The 27,047-nt window shown below is 40.6% G+C and overlaps 1 protein-coding gene across 7 annotated transcripts; it reads right to left on the bottom strand.

Annotated features, from left to right (window-relative positions):
- Positions 1–1,439: 1,439 nt before the first annotated feature.
- On the bottom strand, positions 1,440–26,602 carry crebrf (creb3 regulatory factor). Of its 7 annotated transcripts, none has more exons than XM_019363685.2 (13): positions 26,424–26,601; positions 25,193–25,330; positions 24,306–24,402; positions 24,132–24,187; positions 19,632–19,865; positions 15,063–15,188; positions 12,196–12,371; positions 8,910–10,060; positions 8,187–8,384; positions 7,251–7,440; positions 6,959–7,032; positions 6,517–6,636; positions 1,440–3,576 (listed from the first exon to the last, which is right to left on the bottom strand). In XM_019363685.2, exons 5-13 carry the CDS (start codon positions 19,638–19,640, stop codon positions 3,458–3,460), a joined length of 2,163 nt encoding a protein of 720 aa, XP_019219230.1. In that variant the 5' UTR covers positions 19,641–19,865; positions 24,132–24,187; positions 24,306–24,402; positions 25,193–25,330; positions 26,424–26,601; the 3' UTR covers positions 1,440–3,457. The 7 variants fall into 7 exon arrangements, with proteins under 7 accessions (XP_019219230.1, XP_019219231.1, XP_013127897.1 ...); XM_019363686.2 differs by lacking the exon at positions 26,424–26,601 and adding an exon at positions 25,428–25,690; XM_013272443.3 differs by lacking the exons at positions 24,132–24,187; positions 24,306–24,402.
- Positions 26,603–27,047: the final 445 nt, after the last annotated feature.

The following is a 27,047-nucleotide window of genomic DNA, read 5'->3' as shown; positions in this document are numbered from 1 at the left end:
GCAAGTCATTAGGCTACAACTAGTCTAAGAATCAAATATGAATCATGGATACTCGTCATTCTAGTTTCAGAAAAAGCACCATTTCTCCCTTTTTAGACGGAACGGAAAACAGTAAAAAATACATATATATATGTGTGTGTGTAGCACTAGCTGTTATTCAATCACACAACACAAACTTTACCATCAGCAGACTCACTTCACGCCAGTCTGAATTCAGCTTTGTCAAATTCACATTTTTCTCGTTTTAATATGACCTCCAAATAAATCAATTCTGCTTGAATTGTGAAACATTCCCAGAATAGGTAGCATCTCCTTCAAGGACTTTACCATAACAAGTAACCAAAGTTATTCTTTATATTTCTGACCAGTCAGGAAGGATATGACTCATGGAGATTTAATTCGGCAAAGCAAAGCCAGAGGCAGCGACGACAATCTCAGGAAAATACACAATTCAAGCAGCTTCATGCTTCAAGACAGAATACAACAGGATGCAAAGTCTGGGCTCCTTGGAAAGTTTTACTCTGTATAGTGGACTAATATGAAAATCATATTAGATATCCAAAGTTAAAGATATCCATCTTTAACTTTGTGCCTTATCTTTTTATTTTCCTCTTATATCAAAATGACACCAAAAGGTGAAGCTGACCAGTATTGTAGCCTGATAAGTGTATTTTCTTTCTTATTAGGGCTGAATTTCCTCAGCAAAAAAGGCGAACAGATAAATCTACTTCATCTTAGTGGGTGGCAGTAATGATGTTGCTTGGAGTAAAAAGGAGTGTCAACCAGATTTTTTTTTTTTTTTTTATTGTTGTTACACTGATTCCGAGTATTATATGTAGATTATTAATTTACATGATTGTAGCAATGTTTCGTTTTTAAAGCTTAGAGTTCTTTACATTGCTCGTCTTTTTTTTGTTTGTTTAGATCAGTTAGATCATCTTCGCCGAGACTTTTGCACGCTGCTGTATGCATGAAAATCTAAACGACAGCGCTGAATCCAGATCAGCCAGACTCAGATGGCTCTGGCTTTCTTACACCATCTGACACAACACTGTGTCTCGCTCCTTATCTGCCCTCATGCTAGAACCGCCAACAGCGGCACTTCAACGTTCCCCCTCACAGACCACTCAAAGTAGACCAGCACTTCGCGGCATTGTGTTTTATATAAATCCAGTCTTGATTCTCTGTATTTCAAATCAGCCAGCTAATAACAAGAGAAAGGGTGGAGCTTATAGATCAAACCATCAGCCAAACACCTCCACCTCTGACCAACAAACACTCCCAAACCAACAGGAAATCTAGCAGGCAGCTAAAATACAAAAATATAACAATAGCATGTTTTTTTTGGTTTTTGTGTTGGTTTTTTTGTTGTTTACTCTAACTTTCTCAAAGCAAAGATAGGCTTTAGAAATGTGTCATGCTTAAAAATGAATCAATTGTCATGAAAAGTGGCGTTTCACCATTCATAGATATATCATTAATGTTTCTATGTACAATATTCAGTTAATATATTTGTCTATAGACCTCATCTACATACAGAAATCAAACAAGTGATACAGGAACATAAGATTTTGGTTACTGTTTGTGAAATTTTAACAAGCAAAAAAAAAAAAAAGAAGAAGAAAAGAAAATTGTAACATAGCTTATCTAGTAGCACTCTTGGTATTCATCCTAGGTAGCGCCATTAACACAATGAGCAGGTGGAGGGAGGAATCAGTTCAGGAATGAAGGGCTTCCTTAAGCAATAAATCTACTGGAGAAGCCAACAGAGGGGTTCAATTTTAGATTCAAAATAATAATAAGAAGAAGAAGAATAAGCAAATGAATGTTCCTTTTCTGTACAGAATTGGACCCAAGCTAATTTCACAGTTCTATGAAGTTCCCTGACCCTCCCACAAATCTTACATTCAATACGGCGTCAGGTAAGCTGTGCAAAACCTTACTTTAACTGGCTGGTCGCCATTTCGTTGCATGTGTCTTTGGTACAAAACATAATCAAAAGATAGTGTGCAAATATTTTTTTGTAACTCTAAAAGAAAAATATCTGTCATCCTTAAACCCCCCCCCAAAATCCCCAAAGACGAAAGTACCAAAAACCAAAAGTAATCTATTGCAGAGCCCTCCTATATACACAGACTCTGTGGCATCACGCGACAAGAGCTTCCATTTGTTTATGTACATTCAGAATATCTTCGAAACAGCTGAAAGACACAACAAGACCCCACCAGCGTGTCCCTCATCGCACTCGCTATAAGTAGTCCTTTCCTAGGCTGGGAGTTCTGGCCGATCACCTCTCCTCGTTCAGCCCCGCTCACACTCACTTGCTCTTACGGAGACACGCGCGCACACACACACACACACACATACATACATACACAAGGCACAATGAATAGAACTCTGATCAAACACTAGTATGAACACACCAAACTGCCTGGTCGTCTCTACTGTACAAAAAAGGGAAGCCGGTGCCGTTCGCTGGGAGACACAGTTATTTACAGTTTCCTGGAGGAGATGGATCACTGTTTATGTCATCTCTATCGCCGCCAACAGCACCACCATTATCATCTTCCTCACTTTCTGTCTGATCCCACACTGGTCTGTTCCACGCAGTCCAGTTATAACCAGCACAAGGCCAAAAAGCACCATGCTACATGCGCTTCCTCTCCACATGGTCAACTATGAGCCGTTAAGCTTCCTCCTGCCTGGCACGAGCTTCAAACCAGCAGGATGCCTCTTGCTTAATAAAAGCTCTAATGATAACTTTCAGCTTTATTGTTTCGCAGGGATGGCATGAACATATTTAGGCCTTCAATACAAAATATTTCTTGCCACCCCGTAACGCCTCGGAACAAGCCGCTTTTTTCCACTGCAGCTTACAAGGCCATTTTCATCAAGGTGCTTTACTCCATTGGGTTAATTTGACAACCTCAAGTCCACTTTTGTTGCCATGTGAGGTGAAAGTCTTCTGAGAAATGATAACTGGAACTTTTTTCATGTAAATTCGTCCTTTGTCACTACAACCTCAAACAAACGTGTGAAAGTATTCCAGTGGTTACGCTCATGCGACTGTTTGTCTCAGCCTCCAACAGAAACAACCCTACACAATGCTATGTTAAACACATCTAATCATCACCAGTGGATTTAGGACGTGCTATTAGCTATACACCTAACCATCACTTGCTTTTAGAGGCGCTTTTTCCCCCCAACGGACGTTCACAATGAGTTGGGAGAACTGTGATGCGCTGACTCTGCACGCAGAGCCAGAAAGCTAGGGTGTATGCCATACAGGTGGCATGGCAAAAACAAGCACACATACCTACACACAGGAAGTGGTATGTGTGTTTGTGTGACTAACAATGTGCATGAAAGTCTGGGTTGTAGGGGCATGCAGAAGGGAGCATAGTTACAACAGGACAGCGCGATCGTAATACTGAGTCCTCAGTGGACGGCGGCCTGTCTAGATTTTGGAGGTGGGGACTCGCAGGCCGACCAGTCCGCCGGTGGGATCGCCGCGTCCTGTGTTCTCCAAGATCTTGTTGACGAAGTCTGAAGTCTGCCCAGCAACAGGTGATGGCACTGCACACACAGATACAAAAAGATACATTACACATGTTTATTTATTTACTAAATAGTTAAAGTAAAGTTAACTTTATTTCAATGTCTAAAATAAAATATGTCTATTATATCGATCTATTTTCACTGCCTACCAGAGCTATTAAAGCTGCTATCATTAGGATTATCAATTTATTATTATTGATTGATTGATTGATTTTATTTATCATCGCATAGAAGGCATTTTTATTACTCTTTTATTCCAATAGTATGACTATTTATGTTTGTCTGTATACACCAAGCTTAGCAGTTCTTCCAAATTTGCTGTATGCTTGTACTCAGCTTATCTTATTGTGAAGGTTATAACTGACTGAATATGGGGATGAATATAATCAATACATCTGCCTGTTTATTGTGATTATTATATCACTTTGATCCATCACTGATTATATCAATATTTCATTATCAAATATATTTGATAACTTTTCTTAAATCTTTAGATTAACTGTTTGTTTAGCAGTAAACTACAGACTGTAGTATTACAGAAACAGGACTGAGTTATTAACATACCTTCAATTAAACCTTATTTTTAAGTACATTCTCAGTTATTGTTCACAGTCACCGTAAACTACAGCATCTCACTGATTGGTGACCAGTCAACTGTAAAAAGCCTATATTATGCTAACTTAGAGGTCCGCAATTTCATTTGGGGTCCAGCATTTTAAGTTTTACATGGTTCAGTGTTCAAAAAACATTAGTTTTTCTAACTTAGAAAATCGCTGTAGCTGTCTAACAGTTAAAAATGTATCTTTAACTCTTTACGCCTTGAGACCTTACTAGCAGTAACCCTTGTTTCTCTTTTCTCACTTGAATGGTTTCTGTCATATTTCAGGCCTGCTTATAGAATAAAATGACTCTGCCTCGGCAGCTACTCTTGTAAAAACCCAGAAACTATTCTAATTGTCATCAAACCACGTCTTAACACATACTGAGGTGTAAAACATGTTATTAAGAGGAGGCTGTGATATGTCGTCTTTATGGGGTAACGAGTTAAGCCTCCACATGCTAATAAAACCCAGCCTGATCAGATAGGTCAGCTAGCCCAGCAAAAGAGGCGAGAGAGTGTCGGTTACTAACTGTAACCAGAGACAAAGAGTCCTGAATAGAAATATTCGGCCGCTCAAGATGGCGGCCGTCCTGCTCCTGCACTGTCCCTGACTCAAAAACCAAAGAGGTTTTATATTTGTGTTGTTGATGATGCCTGGTGACCGTTTCAGCTGTGCGGTTATTATGATAGTAAAGACGTAGCTAAGTGCAGTGCTTGCGTTTGGACAGTATCTCACATAAGTGAGTACACCCCTCACATTTTTGTAAATATTCTGTCAAATCATTTCATGAGACAATATTGAAGATATGACACTTTGATGCAGTGTAAAGTAGTCAGTGTGCAGCTTGAACAACAGTGTAAATTTGCTGTCACCTCTAAATAACTCACACACAGCCATTATTGCCTAAACTGCTGGCAATAAAAAGTGAGTACACCCCAAAGTGAAACCGTCCAAATTGTGCCCAATTTGCCATTTCCCTTCCTGGTGTCATGTGAGATGTTAGTTTTACAAGGTCTCAGGTTCAAATGGGGAACAGGTGTGTTGAATTGCTCTCGCACTCTCTTGTACTGGTCACTGGAAGTTTAACATGGCACATCATGGCAAAGAGGATCTGAAAAAAAGAATTGTTACTCTACATAAAGACGGCCTACCTATAAGAATATTGCCAACACCCTAAAACTGAGCTGCACCACGCTGGCCAAGACCATACAGCAGTTTAACAGGAGAGGTTCCACTCAGAACAAACCTCGCCATGGTTGACGAAGAACTTTAGTGCACATGCTCAGTGTCATATCCAGAGGCTGTCATTTGAAAATGGATGTATGAATGTTGCCAGCATTGCTGCAGAGGTTGGAGGTGCATCAAATGGCTATCATTCCAGAAGGCGGCAACCAGGTGAGGAGTACAAAGACAAGTGTGTCTTGCCTTGCATGCGTCACTATTTGAGTGCTGTTGGCACTGGGAAACTACAGTTAATTGAGGGAACCATGAATTCCAGCATGTACTGTGACATACTCAAGAAGAGCATGATCCTTCAGAAACTGGGCCACAGGAAAGTATTCCAACAAGATAACAACCCCAAACACACCTCCAAAAAGATCAGTGCCTTGATAAATAAACTGAGGGTAAAGGTACTTGACTGGCCAAGCGTGTCATCAGACTTAAACCCTATTGAGCATCTGTGGGGAATCCTCAAATGGAAGGTGGAGGAGCAAAAGGTCTCCAACATCCACCAGTTCCATGATGTCATTATGGAGGAGTGGAAGAGGATTCCAGTGGCACTCTGTGAAGCTCTATAGTGAACTCCAAGCCCAACAGAGTTAAGGCAGTGTTGGAAAATAATGGTGGCCACACAAAATATTGACTTTTTGGGAACAGTTTGGAGACTTTCACTTAGGGGTATACTCACTTTTGTTGCCAGCGGTTTAGACATAAATTGCTGTATGCTGAGTTATTTTGAGGTGACAGCAAATTTACACTGTTACACAAGCTGTACACTGACTACTTTACATTGTATCAAAGTGTCATATCTTCAATGTTGTCCCATGAAAAGATACAATAAAATATTTACAAAAATGTGAGGGGTGTACTCACACTTTTGTGAGATACTGTATGTGTTCAGATGCTGTCTAAATGTTACTTTCAGCCAGGGATCTTTTGCCTCATGACTGCGAGCGAGGTGTCTCAAGCAGTTGAGGCACACTGAAGATAAAAACTCCTGTTGACATGGATTTTGGGCTTTGTGAATATGCAGAACATCTGCATGTCTAAACAAAAAGCTTCAACACTAAAATAAAGTGATAAAACCCCAGAAAGCATAATACGGGCTTAACTTGTGTTTCTTTTCGATTCTCACCAAGTGTCTCCTTTATGAGTCGCTCCAGAGTGTCAGACATGTTGGTTGGACGCGGAGAAGAGTCCTCCACTCGCTCCACTATCTCCTCCTTGATTGCGTTGATCACAAACAACAGCCGGTCTGCAAGAAAACACAAGTTTGACCACAGATTATTCACTAACAAGTATTCACAAAAAATTCTGTGCTTTTGTCTTCTGGTTAGACACTGTAACAATTTTCTTTTTAAATTGGTGACAAGTATGAGCAGTTATTTAGTTATTCTTATCAATCACGATCTTATTTCTAATCTGACAAAGAAAAGAAAAACAAGTAAAATGTCATAACAGTCATTGTCATCACTGTCTATTAAGTTGCCGTTGAACTGCCAACAGTGCAAGAAAAAATACATGCAGATGTTGTTTCTAGTAAAAATTTAGATCACGTAGCGTCAGAGCCAACGTACCGTACTCTGTGCTGAGTCCCCAGAGCTTCACTTTATTTGCTTCGTATTGGGCTTTCTTTTTTAAACGGCAAGCTCTGCAACACACAGACAGAAAGAAGAGTTTCTAATCAATAGGAGGAAAGAGGATCTCACTGAGAAACAGAGGTTATTTTCAAATCAGCATCTTTATTACAATCAGGCTCGAGAGGGTAAAACCTTCTGAAAATAATACTGTTGCAGTCATCACGACTTTACATATGGCTGTTCTCCAGCTGTCATGTGTACACAGCGAACACATGAATGCGTGGTTTACCTGGAGGCCAGCTTGTTTTTCTCCTTGCGAGAGCGTGGCCGTGCAGTCAGTGGCAGCTCGCTCACGGGAGTCAAGTCGCTGATCACCTTGTTCAGTTTACGAAGCTCTGTGCCAATCTGCAGCAGCTTTCGTGGATTGGGAGTCAGGTCTTCCACGTCTGTGCGTCGAGACTTCTTCAGCATGTATTTTCCTTTGTAACGATCACCAAAACAAAGGAGTTAGACATCAATCGCATTTTAAATGTTTCAGTTCTCGAAAACATGAACAAACAGGAGTTGTGCACATGGTACTTCAAATTAACCAGCCAACTGCAAGTGTACCTCTGTTTTTTTAAATTGCTTGATCTGGTTTTAAATAGAGATTTTCCACACATGAACAGCTGGTAACCTACAGTGGTTCTGACAGGTGGGGGGATGCATTATTAACCTAATTATTAATCATCAAACAACAACTTTTTGACCATGACCTTAACTTTTAAAAGCCTGAAACTATGATGATCAAAATCCAACATGAGTCATTTTCTTCAACTTAAAGAACTCCCTTTACAACACTGAATAAATAAGAATAAGGATACAAGAGAAATAGTTTGCTGCATTTTTTTTAAATAGAGGAATCCTTTAATGTGTGAAATAAAATATGCATCTTTTATTTATTTAGTAACTCCAATGTGATTACTCAAACTGTAGCATGACTGCAACATGCTGTGCACAGCTGCTGCTGTGGAAAATCCAACCGATCCGACCAGCCTGTCTCTGATCACTCTGCATTATCCACTAAAAGCCGTATACGATCATTTTTACGCCGATATTGGGCATGTAAAATAAAATGTCGGAAACACTTAAATGCAAAAGATTATTTAATTCCATATCAAACTGAAACTCAAAGCGAGACTTTAATAATGCCTGCATGCATATATAGTTGTGCATGTGTGTATACCGTGGAGAGGCCCGTTCTTCTGGTACAGGTTGCTAGGCAGCGTGTGTCTGTCCCACTCGGACGGCTTGAGCATGCGTTCCTGTTTGGAGGGGGTGAGCTGCTCGCTGTACTCCCAGAAGTAGCGGCGCTTTCCTCTCTTTCGGCTGGAGACTCCTGCTGTGAGCCCTTTAATGTCCTCCATCAGCTCCATGTCACAGCCTGACGGAGGCAGAAGAGAGAGACGCAAAAGGAAGGGGAGGAAATTAATGCAACAGAGACAAACAGAGACAAAGAAAAGGACGGTGTATTCAGTATTGTGGTGACACCAAATACCAAGTAACACAATACTGTAATCATCTGCTTGTAATGTAGCAATGTATCATATTACTTTTATACTTTCAATGATATTATAGTTGCTGAAAATGTGACCACACGTGCCTTTTTACATGTCCAATCAAATTACTTGACCTCACGCTTAGCCGCTTAATTTTTTAATGCTTTTTGTTATGGGTATTTGTTGTGGATTTATATTTTATGTTGTATGTGTAGAATTTTTTTAATGTTTTGGGTCGTATGGCTCCTATCTTGGTCAGGTCTCTCTTTTAAAAGATATTGTAATCTCAATCAGACAACCTGGTAAAATAACGGTAATAATAATCACTTTAACTATTTTAAATTCAAGATTTATTTTGAAGCATCGTTAACATATTACTTGGTGACAAGCTGATTATAGAGAGTAGCTACCTGGCTCAGAGAAGGCGTCACTCATGTCATCGTCCTTGTCTGCTTCGTAGTCTTCGTCCTCCTCCTCTTCTTCCTCCTCTTCATTCTCAGACAGCTCGTGCTCACTGCCAAAACCCTCATCATGGTCTTCGTCTTCTAGCTCCAACCCATCTCCTTCCTCTTCCTCTGCCTCTTCCTCATCCTCCTCGTCCTCTTCCTCCTCTTCCTCTATCTGGGGGTGGCCTCTGCTGCCCAGTCTGCTGCGGGTCAGGAAGAGAGAGTAGTTGTGCTCCTCTTCCTTGGTCTTCTCCGTACCCTCAACAACCAAAAGACTGCCAGCCCCGCTGCAAACACCATCGCTGATCACCAGCCCAGAGGTGCTGGTCTCCAGAGCCTGGCTTGCCTCAACCAGCTGAGGCACAGTGGCAGACCGGCCTACAGGCATCTCTCTCCTCGCTGTCCCCTCTACTCTCCTTTCAAAGCTCGCCAGGCTGCCTGAACAGCTGGCGGCGGCAGCACCAGGAAGTCCCACTAAGGCGGCACTTGCTGAAGTAGAGGCTTTCTCATCTCGAGGCTGGGAGAGAGGTAGAGTGGGATCTGACCTCTCAAAATCCGTCTGGGGAGGCATGTCCGCTTGGGTCTTATGTACAGCACTGACACGGACTTTAGCCTTGCGCACAAAGTCAGAGCTGTAGGAAGTTGGGGCTCCCATTTTGGTTCCACGCACCATGGGCTTTATTTGAGCATGACCATGGTCCTGGGTGAGACTGAGGTGGCTCTGAGTCTTAGCCATAGTCTCAGTGCTGGAAGGAACAGGTCTGGTTGCTCTTTGGGAGCCTTCAGGAAAGTCCGGGAGAAGGCTGCGCGAAGGACGGGAAGAGGATGTGGAGCTTGGTGAAGGTTGAACAGAGCCGGGGCCTGATCCTTGGCCGGGGACCAGGAGAGTCTTACTGTGACAGGGAAGCTGGGACGACTGAGTCTGGGGCAAGCTCAGGTCAGCGGGAGGGTAGAGCGTCTCACCCACAGGCTGTGAGTCCTCGCTGTTGAGCTGAGCCAGCGTCGGAGTTCGACCAATCACCTCCTCGTCCTGGTAAGGACTGGAGAAGTCATCCAATCCGAGGAAGTCCACCTCTTTGGTGCCCCAGATATCACAGCTGGCCAGCCGTGTGTATCTGTGAAATACAGAGAGAGAGACAGACTAGCAACAGTGGAAACTTTTGCCCTCTTGTCATAGTATCTTCATTGCATCTTTGCATTGCAGCTGTTTCCTATTTTTGTCTACATTTGAATAACCTAAGCTTGTTAAATCTTTAGAATAGTAGCTTGTTGATGCATATTTTTACCATGCAAATGACCCTGCAAATACAATAATCAGCCGATCAACATGATCATCAGAGAAAAACTAGAATTTACAAGTTATTATTCATGAAAAACTATTAAAACATTATTTCAGCATGCTAAACATTCATGCTCTGCTCTGTTATATATGAAACTTGAAGATGAGTAACTGACTGAAGAGAAATATTGGAAATGTTCAGAAAAACCAGTAATGGAAATATTCATTTACTGCAACTTGCAGTGAAAACCTGTTTTCCCCCACAGAGGGGATGCTAAATGTGGAAGTGCACTCGTCTCTACTTAGAACTGCAATGGCAGCCTGTCACATGATGGCAATGGTCCAGTGATATAGCAGTTAAACAGCACAGCACAGCGTGACTCTTCCACTTTCACTTTTATCTTTGCAGAGCTTGAGACAAATGCATTTTTCCAAGCTGGAACATTTCAGAGAAAATCTGTAACTGTTCAACTTTCTTTTTCAACTTTACTTTTAACTTAGTTTAAAGTTTGTAACTTCAATGAGAAACCAGTGATAACAGTGAAGCCTCTTCATGCCACAAGATATAAACAGGAAGCTCTGAGGCTCTCTCAGCACTCTCAGTGCGGTGAAGAAAACTATAGTTTGGTAAGACCAGCAAGCACCAAACGTTATTTTGGTGCACCAGAGCACAACAATATAACAAAATTAATCTAAAGTTGCCGAAACACACATTCTTAGTCAAAGCTGGAAAGTATGGCTCGCACATTAGAAAAAAAGATACAGCAGTTTCCTCTGTTCCACTTAAGCATAACCCGAACCTAAGCCTGTATGCAGCAGATTTTTCAAACCCTGCAACAACCAACACTATTCCACCCCAGTTTTAATGGACTTTGTTTTTCAGAGACAGTAGGCTGCCCTCAGTTTGCACTCAACATTGGGGAGGGGAGTACACAAGCTACTCTGCCAGCAAAACATCAGGGTAGCTGCAGGACAGACGGAGCATCACCTGAGACCCCAGGAGACTGCGGCAGCCAGCTACTTTGTTGTTTACAGGCCTCTTAAACCACTTCCTGCCTCCCAGCTAACCTACTATCTGCTTCAAATCCTCATCTGCTGCGTCTATTTGAGACCAAAAGGACAGGCCTTCACAATTACTGTTCTACTTCTGTACAAACCTTCAAAGCCTTCTGACCTTTCTCATGAGGCTCATTGACTGACGTCACAACAGATTTAACTAAAACCAGATTTAGCTAAAATCAGGTGTAAGCTTATAAAAAGCAGGGTCCCACTACAGCCTCCTCATACTACAAACCTGGTGTGACCACAGTAAGATGAAGGTGAAATATCTAAATAATAGTTTAAAAATACAGCATAACTGTGAGTTTCAGATTTTAAATGTTAGTTTAAAAAATGCAGGAAGCCAACCTATCTTAATAGCAGCAAATTACATGAAAAATAAACCAGATCAACAACATGTTAATGCATCTCATAATAGTTCAACACTTTCTGCTCCGTCACCTAACCCGCGTGGTTCAAAGCAAAGACAGAAAAATTAAAAATTACATAATTTATAAGAAACTATCACACACACAAAAACCCACAAAGTCAACTTTACGGAACTTTGTTGATCAAACACTGGATGTGTTTGCGTATGATTTGAATATTCAAGTTGACACAGGTAATATGTGACCTGTGCATTTTCAACGGTTGCTTAGGGCTTCTCGTTTTCGCTTCTTTCTTAGAGTCAGTGATTCGCTCCATTTTTCTGCTGCTTTTAAGTCTGGCTTTGTATGCTCTGTATTGGATTTTGTAAAGCACTTTGTGACTCTGTGAAAAGCACTATATAAAGTATCTGCTAGTTATTCATTTACAAACCACGCCAGCTTCACAAAGTTTAAGAGGTCAAAGTTTTATGTGTCAGTTACTTGTTGTTGTTGTTTAACATGGCCTTAAAAAAAAAGCTGCAAAACATGAATAAATAATAAGTACCTGGTGAGGTCTTCCCAGTAGGAGTCCCACTGTTCGAACGCCGAGCTGCTGCAGACTGTCTCACATTCACCCAGACCCATTAGCTGGTCCACGCAACCCTCAACCTCCTTGCCTCCATCCCCGATCCCCACAATGCTGTCCCCACAGGGGCTCTGCTGGTGGCTCATGTCTCTGTCCTGAAGAGAGCAGCAAATTAAAAAATTATCTCGATGCAGCTGTTATAGGATAGGATGATCAGTAAAGTTAGAGTGCGTGTCCTTGTCCCAGACACAAAGGATCATGGTAAATGGACTGGTTCTACTCTAATCAAAGTGCTTTATACAACATACCTTATTCATATGAGCACCTTTTTCTAACTAAATGCTTTTCCAACAGTCATGCATTTACACTCCAATGAAAGCATCGGAGAACAAATTGAGGTTCAGTATCTTGCCTAAGGACACTTTGGCATGCAGACTGGAGCAGCCAGAGATCAAACCACCAACCACCTTCCTCCCAAACTTCATCCATGCAGTGTCATCATTTCACTATCTAACTGAATGTGAAATATTCCCACAATCTCCTCTTCTGTTACTGAGTCAAGGGCACTGACCAGTGAAGATTTCACATTGAAGTCATGCTGACCTATTGGACATGAAGTGCCACCATTTCATTTTATCTGATGATTAGACCTTGTGTGAGATTTTGTAACAATTAAATGCTTTGTTGAGTTTAAAAAAAAAAAGACCTTTAAATTCCTCCAAAGTGTTTAAAGAGACAGAGAGCTGATCAAGGCAGGTGGTAGGGTAGGTGATGTTGTATTAAATTCTACTTATCTTAGATTTCATTATTGAATGATTTAGTTAACTTTTATAAAAGACATTTATGATAACAAGCCACCACATAATGCCAGCAACCAGGTGTTTGACTGTCTGGAAATTCACTGCACAGCGGTCCCAAACAGCAAAAGCCATAAGGAACCTGCATGATAGGACCAAGATCAGGGAGCCCTGCAACAGATGGTACAACCCCCACAGAGCTCTGATGTCAACATTGTGAAATCAGTCTGGGATTGCATAAAAGGGCAGAAGATGCTGACGCAGCCTCAGACAGGATTTCCAATATGCTTGTTAAAGAAAAGAAGAAAAAACCACCCCACTGTGCTGAATAGCTTGGAAAACTCTGCACCCTGACTAACTAGTGCTGCTTTAATAATAAATGGGTGTCACACCAAATGATAAATAAACTAACTAAAGGAGATGGCAGGTCATCCTGCAGAGCATCATCTCATTAATGTGTTACTATGGTGAAAGAAATTGAGAGTGAAGCAGTCAATCACTATTGTTTAGTCTACAGAGGACAGTAAATTAAGGCAGACACCTGCAGCTGACAGCATGAGCGGTGCTTCATATCACCTGCCTGTGAGCCTGGCAAATGTCAGACAGTTTCTAAACAATTAGACACGAGTCTCTGTTTCAATAAACGCCAGTCTGGAAGTTAAGCCGAGTCCACGGCAGCATTCGTTAAACGTTTCTAGAAACCTCAGGATTTCTCACCATTACTGAAATAATCCCTGTAAATGGTGAGGAATCACATCCGACCTCAATATTTTCAATTGTGAATCTTGGCGAAGAAGGCCTTTTGCCATTGCAGCAGATAGTTTGACAGGTATTATCTATCACATGAATAATAGCTTCATTCTACGGAAGCATCCCAGAAAACCAAACTGCCTTCTGTTTCATCCCAACTGATATCCTGCCTGTTTTTCTGTTTGCAATTAATAACTAGCCGTAACTAACCAAATGCGAGGCTGATAGTTTGTGTGAGAATCATCACAGGAAATGAATTTGGCTTGTTTATATGTGTTATGTTAAAAGCCTAGGGAAACATTAGTTCACCACAGTAACACTGTTGTGCCACTGCACTCTTGTCAAAAACAACTCGGACTGAAAAATAAATTAACCGATTTATACCCACCAACTTCAGATCAGCAAAGCCCTACATGACAGTCCCTGATTCAATTTGGCTTGACTGTTCCAGTGATTTCTATTTAGACATCGCACACAGATTTAACAAATTTTCAAACAAGTTTCACAATTTGAAATGTTTACAGGAGAAGACCAGCGAAGCAAAGATGCTGAATTGAGAAATTAAACTGATGAAATAACTTTGGTTTCTAAGGTTTCTTGAAGTCAATGTTAGGTTAGAAAAAGAAGAATTGGAACATTTATAATATGGTTTTCTTTAATCAGAACAAAGACACTGGATTTCCTGCAGCTTTCCTGCTCCGTGGCCCCTTAAACAGTGTGCTGTGTAATGTGTAACCTTATATTGGTCTTTGATATTTTTGGGGGTGCTTGGGCCAAGCTGACCCTTGAGCAGCTGTGTCTGATCAAGCCCCGCTGGCAGAGACTGGGTCTCCACTGGCGAATCTATAAATGTGGCTTTGCACAATCAAAACCTTCTTAGTTCACAGCTCAGCTACTTGAGTATGTATATGTTTAGAATAATCTTGGTGACTTTCAGTGTTTTTATACATATATATATATATATATATATATATATACATATATATATATATATATATATATATAAACTTGTCAAAAAACATCAAAGTCTTTTAGAGCAACAGTAGCACTTAACAAGAATCAATATAACTGTATATACACACATTCACTGCCGCAAAATAACTTCTTCTTTTTTGAGAAAGCTGTTGTGACTGTGATGGGGGAGGATATTGAGTTGCTGCTGTTGACCTTTAAACTCGGATCCTTCATTTGGATGCAACTCAGTGTCAGCTCAGCATGAGCAGCTGTGACTGATGTGAAAAGAAGCCGGATTCAAAGCGTGGTTACCAAGGTCTTACGTCTTTGTGTGTGTCTACTCACCAGTTCGTACATGAAATCTGGGTCAGAGCTGGTGGCGAGCAGCTCAGTGCTGGTCAGAGCCTGGTCAGCAATCGAGTAGTTCTGAAAGGCATCCCCAAAGGGAGGCTCCATCCCACTGACGCTGGGCTGCAACAAACACAGGGGAAAAAACCAAAACACTTGATTAAACAACAATGCACATCAACACAAGTAAAATCTGATAAACTCAGTTCAACCTTTGTCTTCCTTTTAATGTTGCTCAGTTTTTAAAAGAGTATTGTTTAAAAGAATATTGTTTTGTAACATTTGTTGTCATGTTATCAGATGTTTGTTTTTTTTAAATCATTACTATCTGACAGACACTTCAGAAGTCATATTAATAACTACATGTCCTCATCAGTGCCCCTCATATGTGGGGTCCCTCAGGGCTCAATCCTTGGTCCAGTTCTCCTTCCTTTATGTTACTCTTTTCAAAGGTATCTCCTACAATTGCTATGCAGTAGGGCTGCCACAAACGATTATTTTGGTAGTCGACCAGTCACCGATTATTTTTGTCAATTAGTCAACTAATCAGATCATGCATCCACTGAACGTAAAACGTACAGCTTATTGCACCAGCATGCATCTGCTCTTATATAACTATCATTAACTTACAGCCTGAAGTATTTAAGGTATGTGCCAACCAAAAATAAAGGCAAGATGATAGTTTATTAAACTTTTAATAAAATTTGCAAATTGTATCGGTGGAGTTTAATAAACTTGGCCATTGCTCCTTGCTATCTAAAATATAACAGGACATTGGAGTAAATTCTCTACCATCTCACACTTCTGTTTAATTGGTTTTCTGTTTCACATTTATTCAGCTGTGTGAAAACTATAACTTTAATCTCAGCCAAACCGATTTACTCAGGAACAAATAAAACAGAAAAAAGCCAAACAAAAACATTTTTTAGGTTATCTAAGTGACTTATATATCATGTTTAACGTGAGTAGCGAAAGACCGCGTGGGGTCTGAAAACGATGTGCCAGGAGTTCACTGTTCTCACCGGCTCTAGTGAGCCTTGAACTCCGGCTAGCTATCGAGCAGGTGGGTAACAGACGTCTCCGAAAACGTTGGAGATATATATATAGAGAGAGAGAGCTCTATATGGCCAGGTTCCTGTGTATACAGCAGAGCTGCTGAGACCTTATTCCTCTCCGATAATCTGATCAGTGTCTCTTAACTATTTCATCCTCCTATGTTAAAATGTAGAGGTGACCACACTTTTGAGGCTAAAGCTCCTAAACTGTGGAACAGCCTTCTTCAGCCTGTTGGCTCTGTGACTGAGGGTTGTTTTAAACAACTGATGAAAACTCATTTTTAAAGGACCTTCGCCCATATATTTCTCTTGTTATTTCTCTTGTTCTTTCAACATGTGCGTATGGAAGTGTGCATGCAGGAAAGAATGTAAGACAATATGTTTGAACATGTACACTTGACTTTAGTGTGCGGTTTTATCCAAAGTGTGAAGCACTTTGTAACTGTGTCTTAAAAAGTCCTATAAAACTAAAGTTATTACTATTATTTTTTACATTTTGTGTGCCATACTTTCAATTCTGCCAGGAATTATTATAAGCTAGACGGAGGAAGCTACAGGTGTTTTCTGTGTGTATTTGTGTGTCATTATGATCAAGGTTTGTACAACAGCTGAGTGGATACACAAATCCGACTTGAGTGCAGTTATTTGAATTATGTAAGTTCACAGTTTAGCTGACTTCAATTTCTAAAGATAGATGAAGCTATCATTTGCTGCACACAGACCGGTTTACCAGCGGGACTGTTTTGCTGCGGAGCTGTGCTCTTGGAATATGTGCAGAATGCGGTTTGACATTGTCTTATTTGAAAGGGTTTCACAGAAGTGAAAGTTACCAATGCACCTCCCAGATGCATCACATCACAAATGCATTTGACCTGTGTAAAAACAGGCTGGCATTTATCGATGCAGTGTTCACAGACAGTGGGTTTCAGAAGTGCTCCCGAGCTCATGCTGTGATTTGCACTAAAAAAATCATGTCTGCCGTTTTTTTGGTTTGTTTGTTTGGCCTGAAGATCATCACCAGTCAATATTGCCTTGATTTCAGCATCATCTGTTGAATCTTTTAGGGATATTTTGTACTGTACATGATTACATTATCCAGTTCTTTGCAATGTGACACTAATAAATGCTCAATTTGCCCACACAGTCTTTCACAGAGTGGTGATCACCTCCTTATCCTTACCGGTACTTAAAAAAAATACGCTTATTTTTTCTTTTTTTTCCCCAAATACCCAATCGTGAGTCTTCTGTTGCTCCCATGTGCTGCCCCTCACAATTAATAGCATAAATTTGTGTTCATATCATTTACTGTTAATTATAAAAATTTTCATGCCTGCCAAATCCTTGAATACTCTTTCTGTATATTTTACATAATATCAGCTTTTTGGGATCTTGAATGAGTTTCTCTGGAGGCACTTTTTTTTTGTAACGGAGATTATTACTGAGGAGGTTTCTCAGTTTTATACTTGGTGTTCTCAAGTTGGCAGACTCTGTAATGAAGCTGCTAATTTCTCAAAGACTGTATATAAAAGACTAAAAGTTCCTTGAGCCTGCATTCTTTCTAATGGCTAGCAGGAGGCCAGAACTGGTTAATGGGAAAACAGCCTCAGCTCTCTCAGTATATGAACTTGACTAGGACATGATGCTCATGACGCTTTTGAAAATACTGTCCCATTTTGAATCAAAAAGAAGGCTTAAAGAGGCTATGACTTAAGTGGAGTTACCTTATAAATGGTATGTCGTTAACATGAAAGCATGCACTGTGAGAGCCAACATGCTCAGTTCAAGCATTTAAGACGAGTCTTGCCTAATCAACGGGACACATTCTGAGGCTACGTCCATCTTTTATATAGAGTTCATGCTGTTTCTCTACTGCTTAAATAGTCTGACAGACTCTGCATCTCATCATTCCTACATAATATAATCAATCACAATACAATTATCTGTCATTCCAATGTTCCTATAATCATTAGATGTATTTCAATAAACAATAATACTAAAAACTAAAACAGAAAGGAGTGTGCATTTATGAGAGAGAAAAGAAAAGATAAAGCACTGACTGTGCAGTCATGTCTCATGTCAACAGCAAATAAATAAATAAATAACATTTTTTCTGCATTTAGAGCACACAAAAAAACAAAAAACAACCAAAAACACTGCAGCTATTGTGCCCAAACACATAACTATGAACTGAGCAAACTTAAGCTGGGCACTGAAGCGTAATCAAATACATGAATGGGAGCCTTTTTTCCATTTTCCATCAGCTCCCGCATACAGACAACTTTTCATATCTGATTTTATTCTGCTCCCCCTCTACTGCCACACTGGACACCGAAACACGACATAACAGACATGAAAAGTAAGAATAATTTTACCACCATCGGAACATCAGAGGAAGTGTCTGCGTGCACACCATACTGATTAATAATCAGTATAACCCACAAACATGGCTATTGAGAGGTGCATCAGGAAGCAACAGCACCTGCTACCCTGTAATGCTCCCAGACACGCTCCATGACTTTGACAGAGAATAATATAAAGTAGTTAAAGGTTATGAGAAAAAAAATCATGTTACATTCAGTATATCAGTGATCTAATATGTGAAAAATAATGGATAGCTCTCTGATTTTTTCCATCATCATCAAGAAAAAAAAAAAACTTCCATCAGCAATAGAAAATACTGTAAAAACACTCCTGCAATTTAAAGTAAAACCCATTACTATTATATCTGCAATAAAGTTAACATCTACAGATATTATTCCAGAGCTGCTGTTGTTATTCTTGTTCTAGCGCTGAAGTTAAACACGTGTCTCAGCCCAACAAACCACCAGCATCCCCTGTTCTTCACTCTAACAGCTGAGGGAATTATTTGATAAGATTGCAGCTACAGACGCGCTGCAATCACAACACACTTGCACATTTTGCAAGATACCACAAAACCCTAAGAAACAAACAGTCCCTGTGGTATCTAATACGAATAATAAAAAAGGAAAAAGAACAGCAGAAAAAAAAGAAAAGAAAAACAAACACTGTCAAGGCTGACACCATCATTTCCGGGAGCTGACTTTGCTATGTTGCTATTAATTCGGCACCGCAGAGAATTACAAAAATGTTAAAGCCTGCTCAGAGTTGGCACTCTGCACTTATTTTTTTAGAAGGACTGAGAAAGTCGTTCACAGTCAGCCCATCTGGCTTCAGCAGCTGTTTGGATGCAGGGTCTACAGACATCATACAGCACTGGGGTCAGTCACTCTCCTCTTTCAAGCCCCTGAACCGTGTTTCACATCTATGATTCTGTCTATCCGCAGGTGTTTTGCATACTTGCTCACATGAAGTTTTGTCTCAGATTTTTGTGGAGAGTTCATTCAGACCATTTAAAAATAAAAAAATAAAGTCACTTTTTGTTCATGGGTTTAAGGATATTCAACAGCAGGAAATAACCTTTTTTTCATGGAAAAAAACAAAACAACAACAGCGACGGCACAATTTCCCCTCCTCCTGTCGTACCTCTTACCTGAGGCATTGCCAGGCACAGCTTAGAGCTCCAGTGGTGGGAACCTCTGGGTCTCCTGTCCAGTCCCAGTGGTGTGAGGTTGTCCGATCAGCACAATAAATTACTGCTGAGGGAAACAATCGCAGAGTGCTGGTGGATGCAGGGGAGGGGGAGAGGGAGACTGTGAATAATTGGGCTCAACCTGGTCAGGTCTGGTCTGTTGTGGTCTGGTGCGGTTCTCTGTAAGCTTCAGGTCTGTGGTTAGAAGAACACACAGAGAGCAAGTATTAAAATCAAAAGAAGTGAAAACAAAGTAGATTTTAACCACAGCTGCCGTGTTTGGTTCTTGTTCTCAAACGAAACCACAGGATGGTAAACTGTGTAATGTTAAAGCAAACAACAAAGTATACAGAAACAATTCGGTTCTGTTTCATCAAACAACAGCCAAAATATTCAGCAGACTGAAATAACTTTGTGACATAAATGATGCATGACTTAAAATTGATGCAAGCAAGAAAAACACACATGAAATACTAAAAATTGTGGGTAAAGATCATTAGTCTCTATGACTCGGGACTATAAACGGAGCACCGAAAAGTGCACAGCAACTCTCTGCCAAATTTGTCCCACCTTCTGATCCCTGTCCTCATCAAACATTCGGTAAGCAGCCTCTTTGTCAAACTCAAATGTTGCCAAGCAATCGCTCACAGTTAATCTGATCTGTTCTGAGTCAACCGCGCATCAAGCTTAGCTGCAACCTTTTTAATTACCTCCTTCACCATCATCAAGCTTGGTTCATTCTTTGCTTGTTTGTCATTCGCTCACTTTCTTGCATCACCAAACGACGGCAACATTTAGATTGATCTTTGGTCCTTTTGCTGTTTTTGCATAGCAAACACACGAGAGTCTGCGTGGAGACACGACCCCAGCCGCAATCTGTCAACACAATATCACACACGAATCACACTCCTCTCTGAGCAAGATAACAACATCACTTCCTCTTGCAAATGAACTTCTCACCCCTGAGCTATGTATACACACTTTTGCATAGAGACAGGAAGTGGGCAAAAAAAAAAAAAAAATACACAGCCGTGCACGCCTCTGGGACAAATGCATTTGTAAAAGCAACACCTTCACCAACATCAATGCACATGTGAGTAAACAAGCCTCTGCACACACACACGCATGTACACACAAACCACCTTGGTCACCTAGAATATATTTGGAAGCTCCTCCTCCTCTGAAATACAAATTCTCTTATTACCATATCATGATGTGCACTTCCTTCCTGGGCAGCTGATTCTGGTTTCATGTTTAGAGAAAAAAGCAGAGTGATGACATATATGGCCTGAACAATAACAACAGCATCAATCCAAACTCGCTGCTATCACAGAGGGGAAACAGAAAGCCCGTGTCCACAACCAGAGGTTCTCAAAAACATGTGGAAAATGAGCCACCGTTATCCAGTCGAAGCAGCACTGAATCTTTTCCAGCAGCACATTTTAATCCAACTCACTACCCAGTGGGTGACACAGGCTGTGATGCAGAGCCAGATATTTATGACCCACTGTGGCAGGCTGCAAGAACCCAGAAGAAGAATTCCTCTCTCTGTTTGGTCGGACTTCAGAGATAAAAGCGCCTCCATTAGGTGTTGTACTTTAGGACTGAGCTTTGTTTAAGGCCACAGCAACCTCCGCTTATATCAGCATTCTTGTACGAGCTCAATCATTTCTGTTTTTCCTCCAAGGCCGCTTTTCGGAACATTAAAAATTTGCTTTCTTTCTTTTATAAGGCTTGCTATGAAGATAGAAAAAGTCGCTCAACAGGTCAGATTCTTTTGCTTTTTTGCAGCATAATGTTTACATCTCGGTTGAGTTTGAACCCATGGTCAGCTTTTACCCATCCTGTCCAAGTAATAAAACACAGCGCTCAACATCAGTAACGTAAATGACTTCTGATTATGCTGCTAGGATGCACTGTGGCTGCATCATTCTGCTCACACGCTTTACACCGTTTTTACAATATGAATTATTGTTCTCTATAACAACTCTTGGCAACTAATTTTGGCTTATTTGGTCATAGCGCTATTTCACTGCAAATCCATGGTTTCCTGTCTACAAAATGCTTAAAATAGTTGTTTTTGTTTCTGTGTACAATGAACAAACACTGGGTGATTGATATAAATGTCAACCAGCAGAAAAATACCACTGAATGCAACATTTTACAGCTGATCCGTTAGTATTTATTAAAGCTTGTGAAGTCAACAAAATACCAAAACAAGCTTTTAGCAGGTTGTAATTCAGACGATCTGACTCTGCACCTGATCTGGGCACAGCTCTGTTTTCAGGCTTCAGAAGGAGACTTTGGCCATAGTTCAGAAAGAGGGCCTTGCATTTGACTATTTAAAAAATGTATCCCATCAGATGGAGAGACTGTCCTGCACCATTTATACACCTGTGGTGCACTGAGTAGCCCAAGCCAGCATATCATTTTAACAATAACACATGTTGAGATGTCTCATCCCATTTAAGCAGCATACAGACCCACCTAGGCCACATGACTGAAGCAAACATAAGGTAAGCCTTGCAGTCATAAACTGATCATAACGCTGGTGTATCCGCTTAATGCCTGCAGTTATTTATGGGTAATATTTGCAATCCCTGGTGTCATTTTTTTAAACCTCCCTCAAAGGTTTCTCCCACATTTAAAACAAGTTTTAAGCTGCCTTATTTTTAGTGTTTATAATGAATGTGTCTCACCTATGTGTGTATTTTTATTTTGTGTGCTTTGCTGTGTATTCATGTGTGTATTACTAGAGTATGCAGCCAGTGCCAATTGACCTGCTACCCATCTTGGCCTTGGCGATTTTCAATAGTTAGACTTGTGGTTAAATGAAGGATAATTTAAAAAGTAACAACAACACCTGCTCCTCGTTTCTCATCACCAGCTTGTGCACTGAATGATTAAAACGATAGCAAATAATGAGCCGATAGCGAAACTGCTGCATTTTCAATACCAGAAACATTTACTAAAATTAAAAGCAAAACAGAAAGTGTGACTATAAGTGTGAGAGTGCAACATGTGTCACTGTGCTGAGGCTAAATCTACAGATCTGTGGGAAAGTAGCGTTCAAAGGCGACCATTAACTTTGAAGCTTCAGACATTTATATGTGGAAAAAAGCATTTTAAAAAATCATATTTTTTAAAACCCAGTGGCGTTTGTTTCCTCTCTTCCCTATTAGTTCAGTGCACTGAGGGTTAAAAAAGAAAAAAGAAAAAAAGGGGGGGAGTTAAGTGTTGAGCTCAAATCATGAGCTGCGCTATCATGCAAACAGCTCTCGTTCTCCACAACACTGGACGTGGTCCAAGTAGGCCAGTCAGCAGTGTCTTATTTGGAATGAGTTACCTACTGATAGCAGTCAGCCCATGATCCCTACAGTGATAACAAGCATGAGACAGCAGTCTGTTTCTGAGCGCGGACATGTGAGGAAGTCTGCAAATATCAGAGAAGGTCACCAATCCATAAGTCGTATAAGAAAACAAAGTATGAGCACTCACTGACAGGCAACTGTGCTTAAAGGCTGGAGATTATTTATTTATATATAAGTTTATGACTAAGTGGTACAGGCACAGAGCTGTCACTAGAGCTGGCAATTATTGATTATGTGTCGGCCATTCAGAGGAATCACCTAGTGATAAATGATCACAGTGTTTGTCTTCTGACAGAGAAAAATATTAATAACTTTAGGGAAGCTGCTTCTCACATTTAGGTAACTATCTTACATCTTGAGATTTTCCATGTTAAAACATATACCAACATTAGAAAAGCAGCTGTGTTTATTAAGGATGTACCAACAGATGTTTATCCATTTCTTTCTCTCTGCTCTTATATATTTGGAAATCAGTTTCATGCATTTTTAAGAAAAAAATGTTCAGTTTTTTACAAACTCCATGAAAAACTGTTATTTTAAACTTTAGCATGAGCCCAGATTTGATTTTTAAATCTTGAGACTGATTTCAGTTTACTGAGCAGCTTTTACCTCAGCATCCTCCACAGTGAACAGATCTTAACTCTTGTTTCGCTTTTCTGAACTGAGAGGTTTCTGTCATATTTCAAGCTTGCTTATAGAACAAAATGACAGGGTTTGCACAAGAAGTTAGTGAGGATGGTCTCTGCCTATGCAGCTACCCACAGAAAACCCAGAAAAAATCCTAATGGTTTTCAAAGCACGTCTTCTTTGATGTATATTGAGGTGCCAAAATTCATCATTAAGGGTATGTCAAATGTCGTCTTTATGCGGGAAAGAGCTAATGCAGCTATTTCACATGGGAAGATTCAGACACTTTTTTTTTTAAATTGAATATGTTTATAACAGTGTTTTCACTAACCCTGCAGCTCAAAACAAAAAGTAATCTTTGCATTCAGCATCTGACAAACAGCAATCATTTCACTATACATAAGCACTGATGGCTGACGCCTACTTCACTTCAGATGCCTGATTTTAGTCAACAACATCATACCTGCAAGAAGATTACAGGTAACACAGCAGCTCCAAAACTGCAGGCCGGCTGGCTGCCTTTCAGAAGGACAGAGAGTCATTGTGTTGGGCGGGCACGTGATCAGAAGAAAAAAAATGAGACGTGAAACTTAACTGAATTAACAGTTGGATTGTCACAGACAAACATAATGCATACCACTGTGGCAAAAATTCATGGAACTCAGCCACCTCCGCTTCTCCTGCCAAGACAGGTCTGCTTTGAAAGGCGTTGATTAACGTGAATGATTTGGAAACTATACAGAAAGAAGAGCTGTTTAAAGGTCTTAAAGCAGTCACAAGATTGCAACAAACAAAGTTAAAATGCAAAAAACAAACAATTTAAAAAAAACAAAAAACAAACAAAACACTTAAATCTGGTGATCCCCAACAAACCAGCACACTAGTTCAGTCTAAAATATTTTCAAATCAATCGCAAGTTCACTATCAGCACTGCAGGACAGCCTTTTGGGTAATTAGGTTTGGCTCGCTCTGATCCCAGCATTCCTTCAATGGTAAAATTGCTTTGCTATCCAGGATCCTTTTCTCCTGTTCATGGAAAGCACTGCTTTCAGTAACATATGGTTGCAAATTATTTATGATAAAAGCAAACAAAATCAGTATTTCATGCTGGAAGACATTTTTTAAAACTACCCTGTATTTGAGGCATATGATGGCCTGATAATTGTATAGTACAACACAGATGTTTTCATCCTATTAAAAGGAGCACTCATAACTAAAATCAAGCACAGATAAAAGGTGATGAATGCAGGGTGAGCTTTGTAACATCAACCCTGCACAAAGACGCAAACATTATCTGCTTCTTCCTAAATATCTTCCATGCACATCTTTGCACCACTTCGTGGTGGATGCATTTGTTTTGCAAAAGCGTGCGCATCAAAACAATCATCGGAGTATACCGGAGTGGTGTACATTACAAATGGCCTATTACAAAACACCAGTAAACCCATAAATGTCACCAGTATCTCACCAGTCACTGCACTCATCACAGATCCTCAGCAAAGCAAAACAAAGCCTCAAACTAACCATTCTGTGCCAACACCCACGTAATCCCAATCCTCCATTGGCAGAGCTGAGAATATGTCCCGCCTCTACGTGTCCTCGAATGGCCGTCGCAGCCGTCAATCAAAGGAGCTGCTTCATCACAAACAGCCTGGATTCAGCCTAGGTTGAGGCAGAAGATAAACAACTTGGAGGCCTACATGCCCGTGGCCTAGATAACCGTGTTTCACAGATATTTAAAGTAAAATCCACCACCTACCACAAAACCTCAACGCAGCACTGCAGTACGACTCCTCAATCTGGGGCACGTTTAGTCATTTATATCGAAGAAGAAACACTGAATCAAACGTTTAAGTGCCCAATCCAGGCGATAAACTATAGAGCAGTTGTTAAGGTGAAAACCCAAAGTAATATATTAACACTAATAAATCGTCACTATGGCCATTTCCTCGGTGAAAATATAAGTCTGCTGTTTGCCTTCGACCACATGGAAATTTCTGGCTGTGTCGAGTTTTTTTCCAGCTGCTCTCGATGTGTTGTGCATTGGGGGGCGTGTACCTTAATGAGACTTCGGGCTGCCTGCAAAAAGTCACAGTAGAAGGGGTTTCACGCGACTACCGAGGCTTTTCCTACCACAAATACACCTCCAAACAGTCTACCATTGCTCTGCCACACATATAAAGGCATGGTATGTAGTTTTAAGTGCATTCCAAGCGGTGCAGGATGATTGTAGGTAGTTTTAAAGTAGAGTTCAAGCCAATCTTCTTACATAAGTACACTTTTGACCACGCTGATCCAGAATCAGTCACTTCTGCGAACTGACCCACTACACTTTAGAGGACTACATCAGCTAAACAGTCTGTTTTTTGTGGACAGGTTTAAGGCTCGGTGATCGAAATTTACCTGAGCTCGTCGTAAAGCATTAGCTAGCCACATTTCTCCACTTCCTACAGGAGCTCGACAAACTGCGGTCCAAAAAAAGAAAAGAAGGGGAAAAAAAACAACCAAACAGTTTGCGCTTTATTCCTTCTGGCTGTGTTTTTAACGCGGAACTGGACAGTCTCGCTTCCTTCTCAGCTGCAGCCTCAGTCAGTATGGCCTCCGTCCGCCCCCTTCCTCATCCCAGCTGAAGCCCGATACACAACAACAACCGACCGACAGTTAGCTTCAAAGCTAATCTGCCGCGGCGATGAAAACACCCATCCGCTGCCGAGCCAAACTTCCCCCGAAACGGATGAAAAACGGTCGTACTCACTTTGAGGACGCTCCCGCACACGTTTCTCTCGGTGTTGGACCTCGTGTGTGTTCCCGTGTTGGAGATAATAACGTTCCCTTTTCAATGGAGTCCGCACGCTGTTAAAGCTCTCTCGGGTTTGTTTTGTTTTTCTTCTTCCTGACGGGTTCCTGGAAAGCGCGTGACTGCCTTACCACGTGGTGCGCCGCAGGGCCAATAGGAGAACAGCTCGAGGCTGGACCTTAACATTTTTTGCAACATTTCACCATTTCCCCCCCCCACTTTCTTGAGGAGGTTCAGCTCATTATTGAATAAACATTTTAATAGACTTCTGTCTGCTTTAGAAAACTGAGACCAAACACTCGAAAGAAACTATCCCCAAATTTATCATTTTTATTATTATTTTGATTTCTTACATTTTATTTAGAAAGCTTTAGATTTTTTGTGTTTCTTGGGAATCGTGTTTCGCTATAATATGTTTAAAGTGATCTTGAATAGTTCTTCAGGCTTTCGGAAGGGTCTAATCAGTGTCTAAAGAAGTTTTTCTTTAGACACTGATTGCTTTGTCATTCATTTTTGGTCCAGTCCTTGTACCTAAGCATTTTCAGAGGAATATTTTTTGTTTGTTTGTGTGTTTGTTTGCTA

The sequence above is a fragment of the Oreochromis niloticus genome, linkage group LG10 (assembly GCF_001858045.2).
Source record: "Oreochromis niloticus isolate F11D_XX linkage group LG10, O_niloticus_UMD_NMBU, whole genome shotgun sequence".
Classification (NCBI taxonomy): domain Eukaryota; kingdom Metazoa; phylum Chordata; class Actinopteri; order Cichliformes; family Cichlidae; genus Oreochromis; species Oreochromis niloticus.
This window is presented reverse-complemented; position numbering and strand designations above follow the sequence as displayed.